The sequence below is a fragment of the Chrysochloris asiatica genome, unplaced genomic scaffold (assembly GCF_000296735.1).
Source record: "Chrysochloris asiatica unplaced genomic scaffold, ChrAsi1.0 scaffold00054, whole genome shotgun sequence".
Classification (NCBI taxonomy): Eukaryota; Metazoa; Chordata; class Mammalia; order Afrosoricida; family Chrysochloridae; genus Chrysochloris; species Chrysochloris asiatica.
The window spans coordinates 3,085,775-3,103,883 of record NW_006408572.1 but is presented as its reverse complement, the minus strand read 5'-3'; the positions used below and the strand labels follow the sequence as shown (position 1 = coordinate 3,103,883).

General features: G+C 39.9%; 1 protein-coding gene across 1 annotated transcript in view; it reads left to right on the top strand.

Moving 5' to 3' along the window:
• Positions 1 to 16,957, top strand: part of METTL16 (methyltransferase like 16) — an 80,799-nt gene extending 63,842 nt beyond the window's left edge. The window contains exons 6-9 of the mRNA XM_006863457.1: positions 2,035 to 2,104; positions 4,501 to 4,590; positions 16,034 to 16,210; positions 16,343 to 16,957. Of these exons, the coding sequence (XP_006863519.1) occupies positions 2,035 to 2,104; positions 4,501 to 4,590; positions 16,034 to 16,210; positions 16,343 to 16,957 (952 nt within the window). The remainder of the gene's footprint in view (positions 1 to 2,034; positions 2,105 to 4,500; positions 4,591 to 16,033; positions 16,211 to 16,342) is intronic.
• The last annotated feature ends 1,152 nt before the right edge of the window (positions 16,958 to 18,109 follow it).

Here is an 18,109-nt window from a genome sequence, read left to right as displayed (position 1 = left end):
CCCCCCCACCCCCACGAGAATGTCTACATTCCTCATCCTGCTCCTTCAGTCTTTTTATTCCCAAAACTCAAGGACATTTCAAAATAACACTGTTTGAGTCCTCAAGGATGCCAAAACTGCTATGCTGATAATGATGTAAACCAACGATTGCAGAATTCTTTGAGGAAGACCTAAATGGAGGTTGAGAAACAACTTTACATTTTGCTACTTTTGTTTAATAAAGGATTCTATGATTTTGTAATGATACTATGATTTTGTTGCATATCATACTCTCAGTAATAAAGTAATAGAAATGAGTTTTGATACATACTCCAACATGGATGAATCTTGAAGACCTTATACTGAATGAAATAAATCAGTCACAAAAGGACAAATAGTCTATGATCCCATTTATATGAAATAGGCAGATGTATTGAGACAAGGAATTCCTGGTGTGGTGCTATAAGATAAGCACTGGACCACAAGGTCGTTTTGAACTATAGGTCGGCAGTTAAAGCTCACTAGCTGCTCCTTGGAGACACTATACAGAGTTGCTATGAGTCTGAACCAACGCCGTGGAACTTAAAAACAACATTGAAACAAAAGTTTATTAGTGGTTATTAGGGATGGGGAGGAAGGGCAAAAAGGGGAGAAGTCTTTGCTTAAGGGGGCACTGTGATTATATGCTGTTGAGTTGCCCTCCAGCTCACAGAGACACCATGCACAAAGGGATTGTACCATTGTGATCCCATAGGGTTTTCATTGACTGTTTATGTCTCCAAGTCTTTCTTTTTTAATCTGGAAGTGCCATTAAAACCTATGCATCATCATTACAACACACAAATATCCAGTGTCAGATGGGTAGTGATTGTACTTGAAATATATTACAACACACAAATATCCAGTGTCAGATGGGTAGTGATTGTACTTGAAATATATTCGTTGGAACCATGTACAGGTGTTTTGCATGGAAGAAGAGAATTCTGCCACTAAGCCATCACTGCTTCCATGGAACACTGAATCTTGTTGAGGAAATACACAGTAATGTTGGACTTTGTTCAAGTACCTACTGAAGTTACTTGGGATCAGTTTGATCCTTCTGAAGCTTGCTTTGTTAAAGTACATGTGTAGCAGTCTGCAGCCCCACTACAAAGCATTATCTTACATGTTTTAAAAAACTACTGGATGTCCCCTTTATTACAAAGACTTTCTGCTCTGGCTAGTAGAGCCACACACTATTCCTAGCTTTGTTTGGATTTGGGAAATTGGCCTACACTACTTTCTAGGGGTTCTTTCCTTGGCCTCATGAAGTTGCCCCCAACATGTGCTGATCCCCACAGTTCTCCTTTTCTTTTTGTACAACTCAATCCTCTCTGCCGTTTTGCTCTGTAAATTCTCTCAGCCTGTCTCTTATCTCATCAGTTCACCAGGACTCCTGTTTGGTTTCCCTTTCCTTCACTGCATCCTCAAAATTGCTTTTAGGCAATAAGCCATGGCAGTTACAGGACTTAACCTAGTTTGTTTCCCTTTTTCCTCAATCATAAGTTTGCACTACCAGTTGTCACATATATGAGTGTTTTGTCCAGTTGCCTTTTAGAAGTTAATTCTTGAGGAACTGAAGTAGAAATCCTATATAAATTTTATAATTTGCACTACGAGGGAGCTTCAAAAAGTTGGTGGAAAATTGGAATTTTTCTATGAACTTTTATGAAGCTCCCTCGTATATATATTTAAATTATCTGCAAGTGAGTTGTTTTATTTATTGGATCAGTTTCTGTCCTAGCACTAAATAGTCTGTTCAGCAACCTCATTTTCCCTTTCTTTCCAAATATATACTGCCCTGAAGCATTAAAGAACTCTTAAGTGGGTTTTTGTTTTCTACTAATAGATCTACGCTTTCTTTAAACACATTATGTGTGGTTATTGCTGCTTGTAAGTAAACGCAGTATTTGTTTGCTGCTGTTCTCATCTTTGTCACTTGAATATTGCTGATTGCTGAGTTTTAAAGTGGAACCCCATAAGCAATGGTTAACTTGTCTGATTTTTTTTTCCCAGGTGGTATAGCTGTATGCTGGGGAAAAAGTGTAGTCTGGCTCCTCTAAAGGAAGAGCTTCGCATACAAGGGGTAAGTCAGTCTTTGTAATTACTGTTTAATGCTTTCTATGAGGGTAAGTCGAAATGTATGGCTACTATTGTTCCATTCCATACATGCATGGTTCTAGTCTAAACAGAAAGTGTCTTTACAATCAGTGGATGGCTGCAGACAAGTTATCTCAGTAATATACTTGTCTTAGGCTCGCTGTGGGGCCTTCAACAAAGTCCATTCAGAACAGGGGCTTCTGGGGGAATCTGCTAGGTCAGTTAAATTCAAGGCAGAGAAGTCAGCTCAGCTATGGTGACTGTCTTTGAGGTTCCAAAGGTGTACTCTTGATAGATTTTCTTCAGGATGATCATGGGTGCTTACTAAGAAGTATTAAGAAAATTGAAAACTGCATTTGGTTAGAAAGGCCAGTCAAGTTGTGCTAAAAAAAACGTTTGCCTATCACTACAGTGCACCTGCTTATTCTTTGAGGGTAGCAAGGGCTGTCCTGGGAGAAATTTGTTGGGAACCTCACCCAATCTATCCTACAGCCCTGATCTTGCCCCTTCAGACTTACTTTGTTCCCAAAATTTGAAGAACATTTCAAAAGAATACTATTTGAGCCCCTCAAGGATGCCAAAACTGCTGATTTAATATGGTGTAAATTGAAGAGTACAGAATTCTTCTAGGAAGGGGCTAGAAACACTGCCTGCATAAGTGTATAGACCCATGAGCAGAATATGGGACCTTATCCAGGGAAGCAGCACCACCAGAGATGGAGACAGAGATGATGCCATGAAGAGAGAGAGCAGCTGAGGGCTCCAGACTCATGAAAAGAGAAAGGCTGTGTGCTCATGGCCAGGAGGCAGATTTGCAGAATGTGCCCTTGGGTTGTTTAAATGGCATATGTTCCTGAGTGTTTTTGTGTACATCAAAATACTGCTACTACTAACAACAACAGAGGGAATAGAAGCAATACTGTTGAATGATGATGCATGGAGGGGATGAAAAACCGATGTTCTCCCATGTAAACTATCACTCAATTCATAATCAAAGTTTAAAAAAAAAAAGTGTATAGACCTAGATGAAGGATATGGCAAAAAACAATAGCCTCATATCCTAATATTTTTGTTTAATAAAGGTTTCCATGATTTTATAGCAGTTTTTTTACTTATCCTCTTTAGTTTTAGTATAGAATTTTCCTTTATAGCCTTAAAACTGTGTGTGTGTAGAATTTTAGTGTTAGAAGAGATTTTTTATAGATTATTATACAGTAATAGAATGTTAGAAACCACAAGTCAGAAAACTTGATGTCTTAACTTTGAACCAACCCTAACCCTTACTGTATTTTTCCACATATTGTTGTTAAGTGCTGTTGAGTCAGTTCCGACTCATAGCCTATATAGGGTTTCCAAGAATCAGCTGGTGGCTTTAAACTACCAACCTTGTGGTTAGCAGCCCAGTGCTTATTCTACAGAACTCCTTTTTACATACCCACAGAAACAGTGCATGTTCATAGGAAACTAATGCACATGAGATTGCACAGTTTTCAGAAAATGAATGATGTACATGTTATTTTTGTAAAACTATGGTATAGATGTAGAAACTGAAGGCCAGCTAAATTTAGGGACTTGTTCTAGGTTGCACAGGTAGTTTTTGAAGAAAGTAGCCTAAGTCCTGTGTGCTTGTCACTATGGTGACAATCCATACAAGTTCTGACCCTATGCTGCACCCCTCCTGTTTGATGGCAATAAGATGACTTCTCAGAGTCCTGGTGTGGCAGTGTAGAATAAGTGCTGGCCTGCTAACTGCAAGGTTGTGCATTCATACTCATAAATTGCTACTTGGAAATCCTTTACAGGGTTGCTATGAGTCAGAACTGACTCAATAGCACTTACCAACAACAAAATGACTTCACAGGAAAAGGGGTCAGATGTGGGCTCAGTGGTAGAAATCGAGTGTTCTGATTTCTAGTTTCTCTGACACTCTACTCTTCCCTCATACACTCTCTCTGCTTATAATTGTGAAAGTGACAAAGTGGTTACTTTTTTCCCCCCGAACTCTTTGATAGACAAAAGGAACAGTACATAGCTGTTTCTAACCAGCTTTGATTGTCTGTCTCTCTTAAAAAATAAAATTAAAAGTCATTTAACATCTTACAAATCCTTTTCTGAAGAGCTGTTTTGAGCGTTTCATATTTGCACCTTTGTGTCAAATCTGTAAATTTTCTTTATTGTTTTATGGGAGGGGAAAAAAATACAGCTTTGCTGAAAGGTAATGTATACGTTGATTATTAGGCAATAATAACTGCTTTTCGGTTGGTAGTGTTTGTTACCTGATCAAAAAAAGGACCAACACATAATTTAACGTGAGGCAGCAGCCAAGAAAACATTGGTTAGAACAACTTCAATTTGATGTGATGCTTTGTTTATCTGTTTCAGGTTCCTAAAGTCACCTACACTGAGTTCTGTCAAGGTCGGACAATGAGATGGGCTTTGGCATGGAGTTTTTATGATGATGTCACAGTGCCAGTAAGTAGAAACCTTTCTTGGGTGTCACATGGTGGGTTTTGTTGTTACTGTTGCTAGGTACTATTGGCTCTATCCATAGTGACCCCATGTATACCAGAACATAACACTGCCTAGTTCTCTGTCATCCTCACATCATTGCTATGTTTGAGCCCATTGTTGTGGCCACTGTGCACTCCATTTCATTGAGGGTCTTTTTTTTTTTTTTTTGCCTTACTAAGCATGATGTCCTTTCCCAGAGATTAGTCCTTCCTGATAACATGTCCAGAGTACATGAGATGACATCATCTGGTCATCACTTCTAAGGAGCATTCTGACTATGCTTTTTCCAAGACAGTGGTGGGCTTTAGTAGGTCATAAATTAATTAAACCTGTACTGGCCTGTTTCCCTGAAGTTAGTCCCAGATGTTTCTTTCAAAATTCAAAGTGGTTGTAAACAAGACCCAGTTCTCTGGAAGTCTGACTGACTCTTTTATATGGGATTGTCATGTATGTAGGGGTTAGTGATTCTTGCTCAGGAAACATAAATTAATTGAAAATGCACCTTTTAGGAATTAAAAATCCAGGTAATGTAACCTATAGAAACACATTGGAGATGTAATTATTCAGGTGGACATATCCCACGAATTGAGATTGAAGCCTGTTTTCTATGCATTTTCTGGTTCCTGGTGAATTTATATGTTAACATTTTGAGTATTGGCCTTTGATATGTGACACTTAGGGGTCACTCTAGTGAAGGGTTATATTTTGGCTTTAAGATCAACACTAGAATATTGATCGTATTTCCAAGCTGAGTGATAGATAATTGGCTCATTATCCAATTTCCTCTAGCTTATGTATGCTTGAACAGTTTCTAGAATTAAAAAATTAAAGAAAAAATTGCTTGCCTTGAATAGAACCATTGTTTCACAAACTTCTCATTGTCCTGTGTGCTGCTATATGTAAAGTAAAAATGCTTCTGAGCTGGCCATGCTGAACAGTTTCCTGGACTGAGCTGAGAGTTGGTGATAGAACAACATCTGTTTGTACCCACATTTCCCTCACATGTTTTACATCTCCAAAAGAGTGAGTGACTTACTGGGGCCTAGAGTTATAGTTTATGAGTACATCGCTCAGCATGTTTTCCTTCTTTCCAGTGGATTTATGAAGGCCTAGATGGTACTTAACTATGACAACAACAACAGAGCCCTGGTAGCACGGTAAATTACAAACTGGGCTGCTAACTGCAAGGCCACTAGTTTGGATCTACCAGTTGCTTTGCAGGAGAAAGATGAAGCTTCTGCTCCCGTAAAGATTTATAGCCTCGGAAACCCTGTACAAGGTTCTGTGAGTCAGAACCAACTTGGTAGCACACCACCGTCAGTACCTTGTCCTAGGGAATCTTGGTATAGAACTGTAGAATAAGCACTGAACTGCCAGTTCAAATCCACCAGCCACTCCTTGGAAACCCTATATAGGGTCCCTATGAGTCAGAACCAACTCTGACACTTAACAACAATACCTTGTCTAGAGCCTTGGTTTGTGCTATAGGATAAACACTGGACTGCTAACCGCAAAGTTGGCTATTCAAACCCAGCCACTTCTCAGAAGAAAGGAGGCATCTACTCCCATAAAGATTTACAGCCTCAGAAATCATAGTGTCATCACAGTCAACTCTACTCTGAGGAGGCAGCTCTGCCCCAGTTGCATTTTGAGTGCCTTCCAACCTGAGGGGCTCATTTTTATATCTCACAGTGTTTCTCTGCTATTCATAAGGTTTTCAGTGACTAAATATTCGGAAGTAGTCCATCTCTCCTTCCTAGTCTGTCTTCGTCTGGAAGCTCATCTGAAACCTGTCCACTATGGGTGACCCTGCTGGTATTTAAAATACTGGTGACATAGCTTTCAGAATCACAGCAATGCACAAGTCACCACAGTATGACAAACTGACAGACGAGTGGTGGATACAGGGTCCTTAAGAGTAGGAATTCACTTGATGGCAGTGGGTTTGGTTTTGGTTTTTAGTGCCCTGACCAAGGGAGCCTTGGTGGCCCAGTGATTAAGCACGTGACTGGTCCGCAGTTCGAAGCTACCAGCCACCCCACAGGATAAAGTTGTAGCCATCTGCTTCTGTACAGATTTACATCCTTGGAAACCCTATGGGGCTATTCTACTCTGGCCTGCAGGTACACGGTCAGTCAGAATTGACTCCACAAGTGTGGTTTTGAGTTTTTGTTGTTGTTGCTGTTTACCTTGTCCTTCAGGTCTCTGACCCACAGCCAAATAGGTGCATTGTAGGTGCTCCTTTCCTAGGGTCTTGGCTGCTCTTGGTCTACAGTAATCTTGAATGTTGCTATCCCTGCTATTGTAGGACAGAATCACCAAGAACAAGCTTTTCTGAATATGGGAGCCTGTCTTTGCTCTACCCTTGGTCTGTTACAACTAGGGCTGTGGGTTGCAGTTGGTTTTCTAGTCCTATTTAAGTGTCCTTTCTTGTGGGACCCTCTGTACTTACAATGGCTGTAGGGAATCTGAAGATTAGTGTTGGAAATACTCACTGGCTAAAAAGATGATTGCATGAAAGATGGTAGCATAACACATGAATGTAATTTGTGTCACTGAATTCTACATGTAAAAATGGCTGAGATGCCAAATGTCTTCGTATGTGTATAGTACTGTTGTTGTGAAGTACCGTGGAGTCGGCTCCAACTCGGAGATGCTTCTGCTCTTTTGACTCCACCCTCCCTAACCCCCAGGATTATCTTTACTGTCGCCTCCTAAAATATCAGGGCTTTCACACCAAATGGTTAAACTCATTAGTAACTCCTTAAGTTCTCCCTGTGCTGGCACTAACAGCTGCAGGAAAGTGGAACTGCACCTGTTTCCAAATGATTTCTTCTTAACCTACTTTCCCTCTTGTTGGCACCACAGGTGGAAGCGTTTATAATGAGTCCTCACACTTTCCATGCCAGCTCTGAGACCAGAGCTTGCCCTCTCGGATTTAGTAGTCATTTCACATCCAGATACCCAATGTAAACATCCAGATCGATTTCTGTGTTAGCAAAATAGACTTATTTTGAAAAGGAATCTCGTAAACCTACTTTTCTTTTAGTTCATCGTTTAGCCCTATTCATAGTTTCCAACTGTTAAAACAGAATGCCTCTTGCTAAGGGCCTCTGATTTTTCCCATGGTGGAGTACTCATCCCTCTCCACCACTACCCCCAACCCCAAGCTGTTATTAATGCATTCCCAGGTGTTCCATTAGATGTACTTAAACTGCTACAGGAAAAATGGCAATTTCTGATTTGTAGTAACCCAGCAACAGTTTCTTAGCACTGATGCCCTGGATCAGCAACTGCTTTCCCTGAGGGTAGGATCAGGGTGCTTGTAAAATTTTTATTGGGCTGTCCTCTTGGTTCCCGTTTCCCCATGGCTTCCTTCTTGAAAAGCTCACCTGACTTACCCCTATCGCTCTTTGGGGTAAGATAAGGGAGGAATCTGCTGTTAGAGGAGCCGAGAAAGCCAAGGAATAGAGTTAGTGGAGCAGAAATATTGACCTACTTCCCCACCCCACCCCCACTTTTGCCTTTTTAGGGTAAATGTGCAAGTTACTATGGCAACTTCTGTTTTCACTTATCTCTGGGCCTACTGTCTGTTGGTGCTGAATGCTGAAAATTCTAATTCACTGCTGATTGAAGTGCCTGTACTAAGCCCATTTCTCTTGTCTGGATTTATTTTAGCAACAAAAAGATAGGTCCTAGTGTTGATAGAATTTTGGGCATTCATTTCTGCCTGGTGATGAGTATGAAGAGGTATATTTTATTGACTATTCTTTACAGAATTTCAACAAGTGACTTAGAATGCCTCTTTGTCCCCACTTCTCCTCTGATTACTCAAGGCATTATTGCTTTGCTTTCAGGAAGTTTGACACTTGTTAAAGAAAATTATGTTGTGCACTCTTGGTTTAGCCATTGCCCAGAAATTCTTGTTTTAAAAAGATTTTCCCCTTATGTTCAAGATACTGCCTTTAAGTGTGCATGTTTTCGTCTAGGGAGTAATACTTGAAATTGCTTTGGGCTCTTTGGTTTCTGGGCAGTAAGGCAGTGCCATTTTATTGGTAGTTAGATGTTTCCAAAGTCACAGATCCACTCCAGGAGCAAGATTGTGGGTGGCTGTTGGAGCACAAGAGGAGAGGGAGGTGGGAGTAATTAGGTGAAGTTGTAAGTGCCAGAGCTGGTGTCTCTTCGTATAACCCCATAGAATCCTGACTAGTTCCAAATAGATTAGGGATTCTGTAGTAAATGCCCCAGGATTTGACAGTGGGGCGGATGTTAGATTGGTACTCCAGGCCTCCAGATTGTTGTTGTTGTTGTTGTTAAGTACTGTTGAGTCGACCCTGACCCATAGCGATCCTGTATAGTGTTTCCAAGGAGCAGCTGGTGAGCTTGAACCACTGAACTTGCAGTTCAGACGGCTTTGCAGTCTGGGCGCGCATTAACCCACAGTGCCACACCCGACCTCCAGATTGGTACACCTTTATTTTAGCTAATGCAGACCTGTTTTGGTAAATTGTACGTATTGATTTTATTTTCTGGAAGAGTTCTGCTGTTAAGAAATATTTTGAAAATCAACAGTAAACCAAGCTGTGCCTCGTGCTACAAAACAGATGTGATGATTAGTAAAGTCAAAACTAAGGAACCTCATCTTAGTTATTTTTCTTATTAATGTATCATCTTCACTGTGGTGATATCAGATATATATGACATCATTTCCCACCCCATAAGAAGCTTAGTTTTTAGGAGAAGGAAGAACCATAAACACCCACATCAAATAAAACAGTTGATTCAAAATTATATAAGTACTGAAATGAGTAATAAGGAAAAGGATGGTTGAGTGTTTAGAAAAGGAAACGTCAAGCCAAGCTTGTTAGAGAAGGAAGAATCGTAAATGTAGGAATTATACTGAGGAGCACTGTGAGCAGGACATCAATAGGTTTTGAAATTTTAAAGCCCTGGATATGATCTTTGTATTGTTTGAATGCTTCACACCATTATCTCATTTTATTTAGACCTGATAGCAATTGAGTGAAGTAGATGCTATTCTCCCTATTTCGTAGGTGAGGAACTTGGAGGCTCAGAAAAGTCAACTTGAAACCTAGATCAGCCTGATTTCACACCCTAGATTCCTAATCACTCTCCTACTCTGCTCCCCTTCTCCTGCTCATTTTGTTTATTGGCCATCTCTACAGCCTCTCCTCTTGGATTCATCCTGTGTACACCATTCTCAAATTATCCCAAAGGTCTACCCATTGCCTATAGGGTTTGGCTCATCATTTGGCTCCCTGGGCCTCCCATATCTGTCCTTGACTTTCCTTTCCACCTAATCACTTCCTGTTGTCCTGTCTATTCTGTCTCTCACTGTATCAACCTCCACAGACTTCTCATGGTACTTTGCTCACACACCATTTCTCTACCTGATCCATCCACTGACTTCCCTCAACTGCAGCTCAGCTCAATGCCATCTTCTGAGTAAAGATTTCTTAACCATTCAGCCCATAGACATTTCTCCCCACCTTTGCCACTAGACTGCCATCACTGAACATTTCAATCAAAGATTCTTCAGAGCAATCCTGATTAAAAGGGAGAAAATAGAGATCAGAATTTCAAATTCTCATGGACTCCAGACTTTGGTGAGCCATGGAGATTGGCTCTGAGATAATCTTTAAACCTTAAACCAAAATATTCCTTGAAGACATTTTAAAACCAAACTATAGCTCTGCTTAACTAGTGAAAAAAAGGTCGGCCTTGAGAATTAATGCTTTTTAAATAACTATATGGTATATAATTGATATGAGCATCTTGCAGGATTAGACAGGAACCTTAGGGGACAGTAAGTTTATGTTGGAAGAACAACTTAAAAGGAGGGTGAAGAAGGGGTAATAAGAAATCTCTCATGTTGCACTTACTTCTTTGGTACTCTGCATAAACTTCCTCCTTGTGACATGCTTTATATTGTTTTATTTTTTTGTTTAACTCTGGTATAATGGATAACAGTGTACAGCTCTATTGTAGTGCATATAGGAATGCTATTTGATGAGCTGTCCCCTATTTAAATAGCTTTATGTTGACTAGGTTACTTAACTTTTCTAAGCTTCAATTTCCTTATATGTAAAATGGAGACTAACAATAGCGCCTATCACTATTGTTGTTAGGTACCATAGAGTCAGCTCTGAGTCATAGCAACCCTATCTATATACAACAGGGAAAAACCTGCCTATTCCTAGGCCATCCTCAAAATGGTTGCTATGCTTAAGCCCATTGTTGCAGCCACTGTGTCAGCCCATCTCACTGAGGGCCTTCCCTCCTTTTCGATGACCCTCTACCAGGTATGTTGTCCCTCTCCAGGGACTGATCTTTTCTGATAACATGTCCAGAGTACTTGAGACAAAATCTCACCAGCTCACTTCTAAGGAGCAATCTGGCTGAACTTCTTCCAAGACAGATTGGTTTGTTCTTCTGGCAGTCCATTGATAATAGTCAATTTTTTTGTCTCCACCATTATTCAAATGTATTGGTCTTCCTTATTCATTGTTCAACTTTTGCATGCATATGAGGTGATTGAAAATACCATTACTAGTCTTCAAAATTAACACCATTGTTTTTTTTGGAGTTTTTTTGAGGTCTTTTTCAACAGATTTGCTCAATGTAAAATACCTCATTTGATTTCTTGACTGCTGATTCCATGGATCAAAGTAAAATAAAATTCTTAACAACTTCAATGTTTTCTTCATTTATCATGATACTGACTATTGGTCCAGTTGTGATGATTTTTACTTTCTTCATGTTGAGGTGTAATCTATACTGAAGGCTGGAGTCTTTGATCTTCATCAGTAACTACTTTAAGTCCTCTTCACTTTCAGCCACAAGGTTGTGTCATCTGCACATCACAAGTTGATAACAGGTCTACCTCCAATCCTGATGCCTCCTTCTTCATATAGCCCAGTTTTCCAGATTATTTGCTCATTTTACAGATTGATTGTTGAAATTTTCTGATTTTAAACAACTTAGTATTCCCTTGTTCTATTTAAATGACTGCCTCTTGGTCTATGTACAGGTTCCATGTAAGCACAATTAAGTGTTCTAAAATTCCCATTCTTCAAAATACTGTCTATAGTTTCTTATGATTTGCACAAATACCTCTGCATAGTCAATAAAGTACAAATAAATATCTTTCTACTTTCAGTCATGATCCATCTGATGTAAGCAGTGATATCTCTCAGTCTATGTCTTCTTCTGAATCTGACTTAATTTCTGGCAGCTGTATTTGTTGCAACCTTTCACTAGAATTACATCATTTTACTTTTGATTTTTAAAGATTTGCTTTTTTGCTGTTGTTGCTTGCTACTTAATTTGGTTTTTAAATGTAAATTCAGATATTTATATTGTTTCAAAATAGAAAAGTTATAAACAGAAGTCTGGCTTCTTTGTCTCATTCACCCGAATCCCTCAGTTCCCCAAAACTGTTTTATGGTTTTGCCTTCCAATGTTTGGGTTTTTATTTTTTAATTATAAGAAAATATGCATATGAAGACATATCTTCTTAGATCAGTGACATTCTGCACATAGTGTTTTTCTCCTCTTGCTTTTTTTTTTTTTTTTTGTATGTATCCTGGGTATTATTTCTGAACATTTTAAACAGAAACATCTGATTAAATTAACAAAAGTGATATCCATAAGACTGATACTAGAAGCTTTACCCTTAGAGAGCAAAATAGTTCATCTTATTGCATGGAAGCAGAGCTGATACCCCACTTGTCCATGTTCCTAGCTAATGCCAGTGTTGGCCCCTAGGCTCTTCTTCAAATGATAGCCTGAGGAGGACCTGGGGCAGTAGACTTTAAGAGGGTAGTGGAGCACTGGGGGGCCTGAGTGCCGTGACTGAGAGCACCCCTCGCCACTTAAGGCCAGTCTCCCATGTCTAGAAGCTGTTTTTCAAAATGAGTCATTGGCTTCACTCAGCAAGTTTCTAGCCAAAATGTCTCTGTTCTCTCTTCCTGACTATTCTAGGACAGTGTGATAACTTCATGCTGCTTGTGGCTTCACTGGAGGTTTTGCTGTATCTATTAGAAGGCCTGGTGTGGTGCTGTGAGTTAATGCACCAGACGGGCAGCAGTTCAAGCTCACCAGTGGCTCCTTGGAAACCCTATACAGGGTCGCTGTGGGTCAGAACTGACTCAACGGCACTTAACAACAACATAGTGAGCAGCAGAGCATGGACAGTATGGCAGATGCAACATTCTAACGTGTGTTATGCTGTTGTTGTTGTTAAGTGCTGTTGAATGAGTTCTGACTCATATAGCAACCCTCTATACGGTTTTTGAGGAGAGGCTGGTGAGTTTGAAATGCCAACCTTAACCAACTTTGAAGTTGAGTGCCTTATCCTGCTGCACCGCATCTGTCATTTAACAGTCTCCTGACTGCTTGTACTACTGAGATCTAGAAAATAAAGCAAAAGTGAGATTTAGAAATTTGTAAATAGCCCTACCAGATAAAGCATATTTTAAAGTTTATGAACTCATTTTTGCCCAATTTATGGCTTCAATCTAATGTTTTAAACAATACAATGAAGGAACACCTGAAGCGCCCCACCTTATTTGTCATTCAGTGAATCCTTGCAGTTTGAAAGATAGAAATCCTGTATCCCTTGTGAGGCTGCAGTTCCACAGACTTCTTCATTCTATCATTCATCCAGGTAATAATATAGTAGGGCAGTAGAGTAGGCTGTCTCCTAATCCAAAGTCACATGTTAATTTGATTTATGGTACTTTGCATTAAACTGGATTATCCACTGTGAATGGTTTTTTGTTTTTCCTTAAACTTTAAAATGTTGAATTACTTATATCTCTCTTGCCTGTTAAACTAGATTGTGACTGTTTGAGTGTAACACCTTTCATTTTAAATATTTGTGATTTGAAGTCACGGCATAGTAGCAAAAGATGATTTTCATTGGAGACGGACAGATTCTGTTTATTAGTGTTTGTGACAGGGTATAAAATTACGTAGGCATGTGAAGTTGAATTTTATTTATTTATTCTTAAGATCTGATCTTTTATCTTACTACAGTCCTGCCTGCCTGCCTGCTAAGAATTTTCAATACAAGCAAAGGTGGGAGAGGGATGTTTGCTTTGCTATAAACAGTACTTGAGTTTAATCATTTAAAAACCTTGTTTGAGAATTTCAAGAATATAAATTGTTCTCTCTCTCCTTAGGGACCAGTTACTGTAATAGACTAAAACTAATTTTAAAATAATCCTGAGTTTGTATATGTATACATATATTCGTCAATTCATTAGAAACCCTCAGCACGCCATATTTATTGCTGGACCATTGTCTGTGGAAAACCAGGGCCAGGTTCCTGGGCGCGAGGGAGCCATGTTTGAGACAGGGAAGTTCTTCAGATCTGGAATCACCCCTTAGCAAATTGTTTCTTCTGTTTGTTGGTTCTAACTCCCCCAGAGCTATAAATGTAGATCCCTGATACAGCTCTTGGTTTACAGAGGTGGTATGTCATAATTCTAAATAAAAAATTTAAAAATTCATACTTTTGGGCAGAGTATTGAGGGCCAGACCTAGTATGACAAGAGAGAAACACAACAATATCTGTACTTTGCTGGTTGCAATTTGTAGGTGCAAATGGCTGTGAGCACCTGTAAAATAAGTATGAGCTGCTGTCCTTTTAGGCAGATTAGTAGATGACTTTAGATGTGCTGGACCTGTCATAGTGAGTTTTCCCTGGGAAGGCCTTGGATACAGGATGTGAAGCAGATAATCTGACACTTGTCCTCTATTTTGTATGTACACATCCACCACTGCTGCTGCCATCACCACCACCACCTTTGCCTTTGTCCCCAACTTAATTAATCACATTTTAGTTCCTTAGTGCAAAGTGTCAAAATGTCTGTGAGGCTTTTGTTATTGTTGTTAGTGCGTCAAGTTGGGTCCAACTCATAGCAGCCCTGTATAGGGGTTTCCAAAGGAGCGGCTGATGTCTTTGAATCACTGATCTCATGGTTAGCAGCCCAGTGCTTATCCTACAGTACTACCACACTTGAACCCTTATGAGGCTCTCAGTAAACTGTAGAAATGATGTTCCTCATGCTGCATGGTTGAGCAATAGCAGTTCTCCTGTCTTCATGTCGCTGTGAATCTGTCCGATCATGCCTGAAACCATAGTTGAACAAGTTCAAGCTCAGGCAGCAGTTAGAGTTCCACTATTCATTTCTCAGAGCGGGTTCTTGCTCAGACACACCCTTTGCTTTTGGCCCTTTTCTTTCTTCTAAGTTTGTTTTCTAGGGTTCTTTCCTTTCCTTTTTTTAAAAAATAGTTAATATCTGGTATTAAGTAGAAAATACAGATTGTTTCTTGAAAATATCATTTCTGACAGTTGAAAGAGTTCTAACATAGAACGAACTGACTATTTTGTTATGTATTTATGAAGTGTACGATTGCCATTAACTCTTACAAGTCCTCATCTTGTAATTAGATGTACTGACAATGTCTCCAGACAGAATCCGAGTTAGAAGCTACAGTTATTTGGGATTCATTTTTGCAGGAACCCTTTACTGTTGAGTCATTCTTTAAAGTGTCCATAATATTTATAGTCATAGCTAAGAGTCTTTTTATTATTATTATTTAAATACAGTGATGTCATTTGGTTCTTTAAATGGAGCTTGAGTCCCTCTAGTGAGTAAGATAGAATTCAGCTTGAGATAGTAAGAGAGAGACAACAGTCTTGATTTATGTGGAACCAATTTCAGATCCACTGTTTTCATCAGTACTGGTGTGGCCCTATCGAAGCTTGCCACTGACTTGGTGCCAACATTAACCAGGATTCAGCAGTCCTCCTCTTCAGCCCATGAGCTCTTTTTGGCCCTGGTTGTTCCTAGCTTGTTGTTTCCTCAACTGTGGGTCACAAGCTGCTTTATTTCAAACATCAGCAAGTACAAATTCAAGCTACGAGTTGGAGAGTCCAGGCAATTCTCTATAGAAATAAAGAACATAGTACCCTAGGGTCCTTGAGTTGCCATGCAAGAAATAGGTATACAGGCTTGCCCACTTTCAGCAAAATAGTGGAATGGAATACTAAGCAATTAAAAGAGTGGTATACTGATGGCCAGAGAGAGGCAGCATTGTATGTATGGTAGAAAGAACTTGGGTTTGGGGTTCGAATTCTAGCTCTGTAGCTTATATGACCCTGAGGTGTTTGCATAGCTGCTAAGTATCTTAGTTTTCCCATCTATAAAATGGGAGAGAACCCACTCATACAGGATTGTTTTAGATATTGGAGACAACGTGAACAAAGGACTTGCTTTTTTAATGTTCTACTATTGGTAACCGTTAAACTGATTATAATGCAGGAAGTTTATTTGTATAACTTTCCTCTTTTCCTATGCCTCCTTTTCTTTAGTCGCCACCAAGTAAACGAAGAAAATTGGAAAAGCCACGGAAACCAATTACATTTGTTGTTTTGGAATCTGTGATGAAGGAATTATCCCTTAAAGCATCATCGTCTTTGGGTTCTGAGACCATGGAAGGCATAGTGGTTGTGACAACATGGATTGAAAAAATTCTCACCGATCTGAAGGTACCTGGTTAAGTGTGTTGTGAAGAAGTACTTGTACTACTCTTCCTTTCTTCTTTTCTTCCTTTTTAGAAGGAGTTTGGAGAAGAGAAGGAAAAGTGATTTCCTATAAAATTCTGTTTTTCCTCCAAATAGGTCCAGCATAAGCGAGTTCCCTGTGGAAAGGAAGAAGTTAGCCTTTTCCTAACAGCCATAGAAAACTCCTGGATTCATTTAAGGAGAAAGAAAAGAGATCGAGTGAGACAATTGAGAGAAGTTCCCCGAGCTCCTGAGGGCATCATCCAAGCCTTGGAAGAGAAAAAATCCACTCCCAAAGAGTCTGGCAATAGCCAAGATTTGGTCCAGGGTCCCCAGAAGAGTGCCCCTGCTCTTCAGGAAGGCGAGCCTGTCACTGTTAAGGGCCACTGCCTTAACCAGCATTCCCTTTCCCAAGAAGAAAACCCAGAGCCCATGGAGGATGAAAGGAGTGAGGGAAAGGGAGGGGTGGAGGTTTTGGAAAGTTGTAAAGGCTTTAGCAATGGACCCCAGGACGGAGAGGCATCTGAGCAGTTCAGCAACCCAGTGGCTGAAAAAGGGAAACATCTCCAAGAAGTGGCTGGACATTATCTGTTTAAGTGTTTGATAAATGTTAAGAAGGAGGTAGATGATGCGTTAGTTGAAATGCATTGGGTTGAGGGCCAAAACAGGGATTTGATGAACCAACTTTGTACCTATATACGTAACCAAATTTTCAGGCTTGTTGCTAGTTAACTTCAAATTTCTAGCACAGTTGGGATATCTGTCTATTAAAGCCGTGTGCTTTGGAGTGGCCAGTGGGTAGAATTCTACCTATGGCTCAGTGGTAGCATTATGTGAAATACTCCAAAAATAGAAACTAATTAATCCATTTTTAAGTCCTCCCCTATCCCCCCCCTCCCCGTTTTTTTTTTTTTTTTTCCCAATTTCTTGAGAGATTCATTAACGGTATTTCAGAAGGAAGAGTTGTGGTTATAAGGAACACAAAAAGGCTTCAGTATACTCATGAGGGACTTAAACCTGATTTAAGCTGTTCTCCTCAGCTTGGACTGGTTCTCTGAGACCAAGGGGCTTGTTTTGGGGTTTTGGGCTGAGTCACACTTACTTCATGAGAAAGGTTGGCTCTCTCTTCCTCTAAGTGGAGATGGTTCATCAGGGCAGATAGAGACCCTTTTCAAGACCATACTGATTCACTTTGGCTACATACAAAGTACCCCTGGCTCATACCTGAAAAAGGAGGTGTGGTTGGTGGGAGTCAGTAAGAGAAACCCTAGTGATGCCAGGAGTGCCTGTGGAAAGTCTCCTGCCTGACAGATGTCCATTTTAATGGTGCTTATTTCTGAAACAATTAGATAAGCAGAACTCCAGATGTGAGTAGGACACAACAGAACAGCTGTCCTCCTACGGCCAGCCATTTTGAAGCAGTTTTTACTGCTGTGTGATTTTCATTTGCTTTGACATTTGAATTAGAGCTTTGTTTTATTTTTTAATATAAGACTATTCAGAATCGAAAACTGTCAATCCTGTTTAAATCCTTGGGGTTGGGGAAGAGTTTTTTGTTTCATTTTTATTTTTTGCTTTGGGTGGTGAGTGTTTTTTTATACAAATAAGAAATGGAGTGAGATATAGTATGTGCAGCTGTCAGCTCACAAAAGTCACATCTGTTGGCAGATTTGAGAGGGCTTCAAAAAGTTCATGGAAAAATGGAATAATTACAGAATAATGGAATTTTTCCATGCACTTGCTGAAGTCCCCTAGTAAATTGCTGCTGACCAGATACTGTTTTTGTAGGTTCAGGTAGAATCCCCTCTATGCTTACCTGCTAATTCTGAGGCCAGAGTAACCATGTTTCAAAGCGTGTTTCTAATTGAAATGCCAGGACCCAGC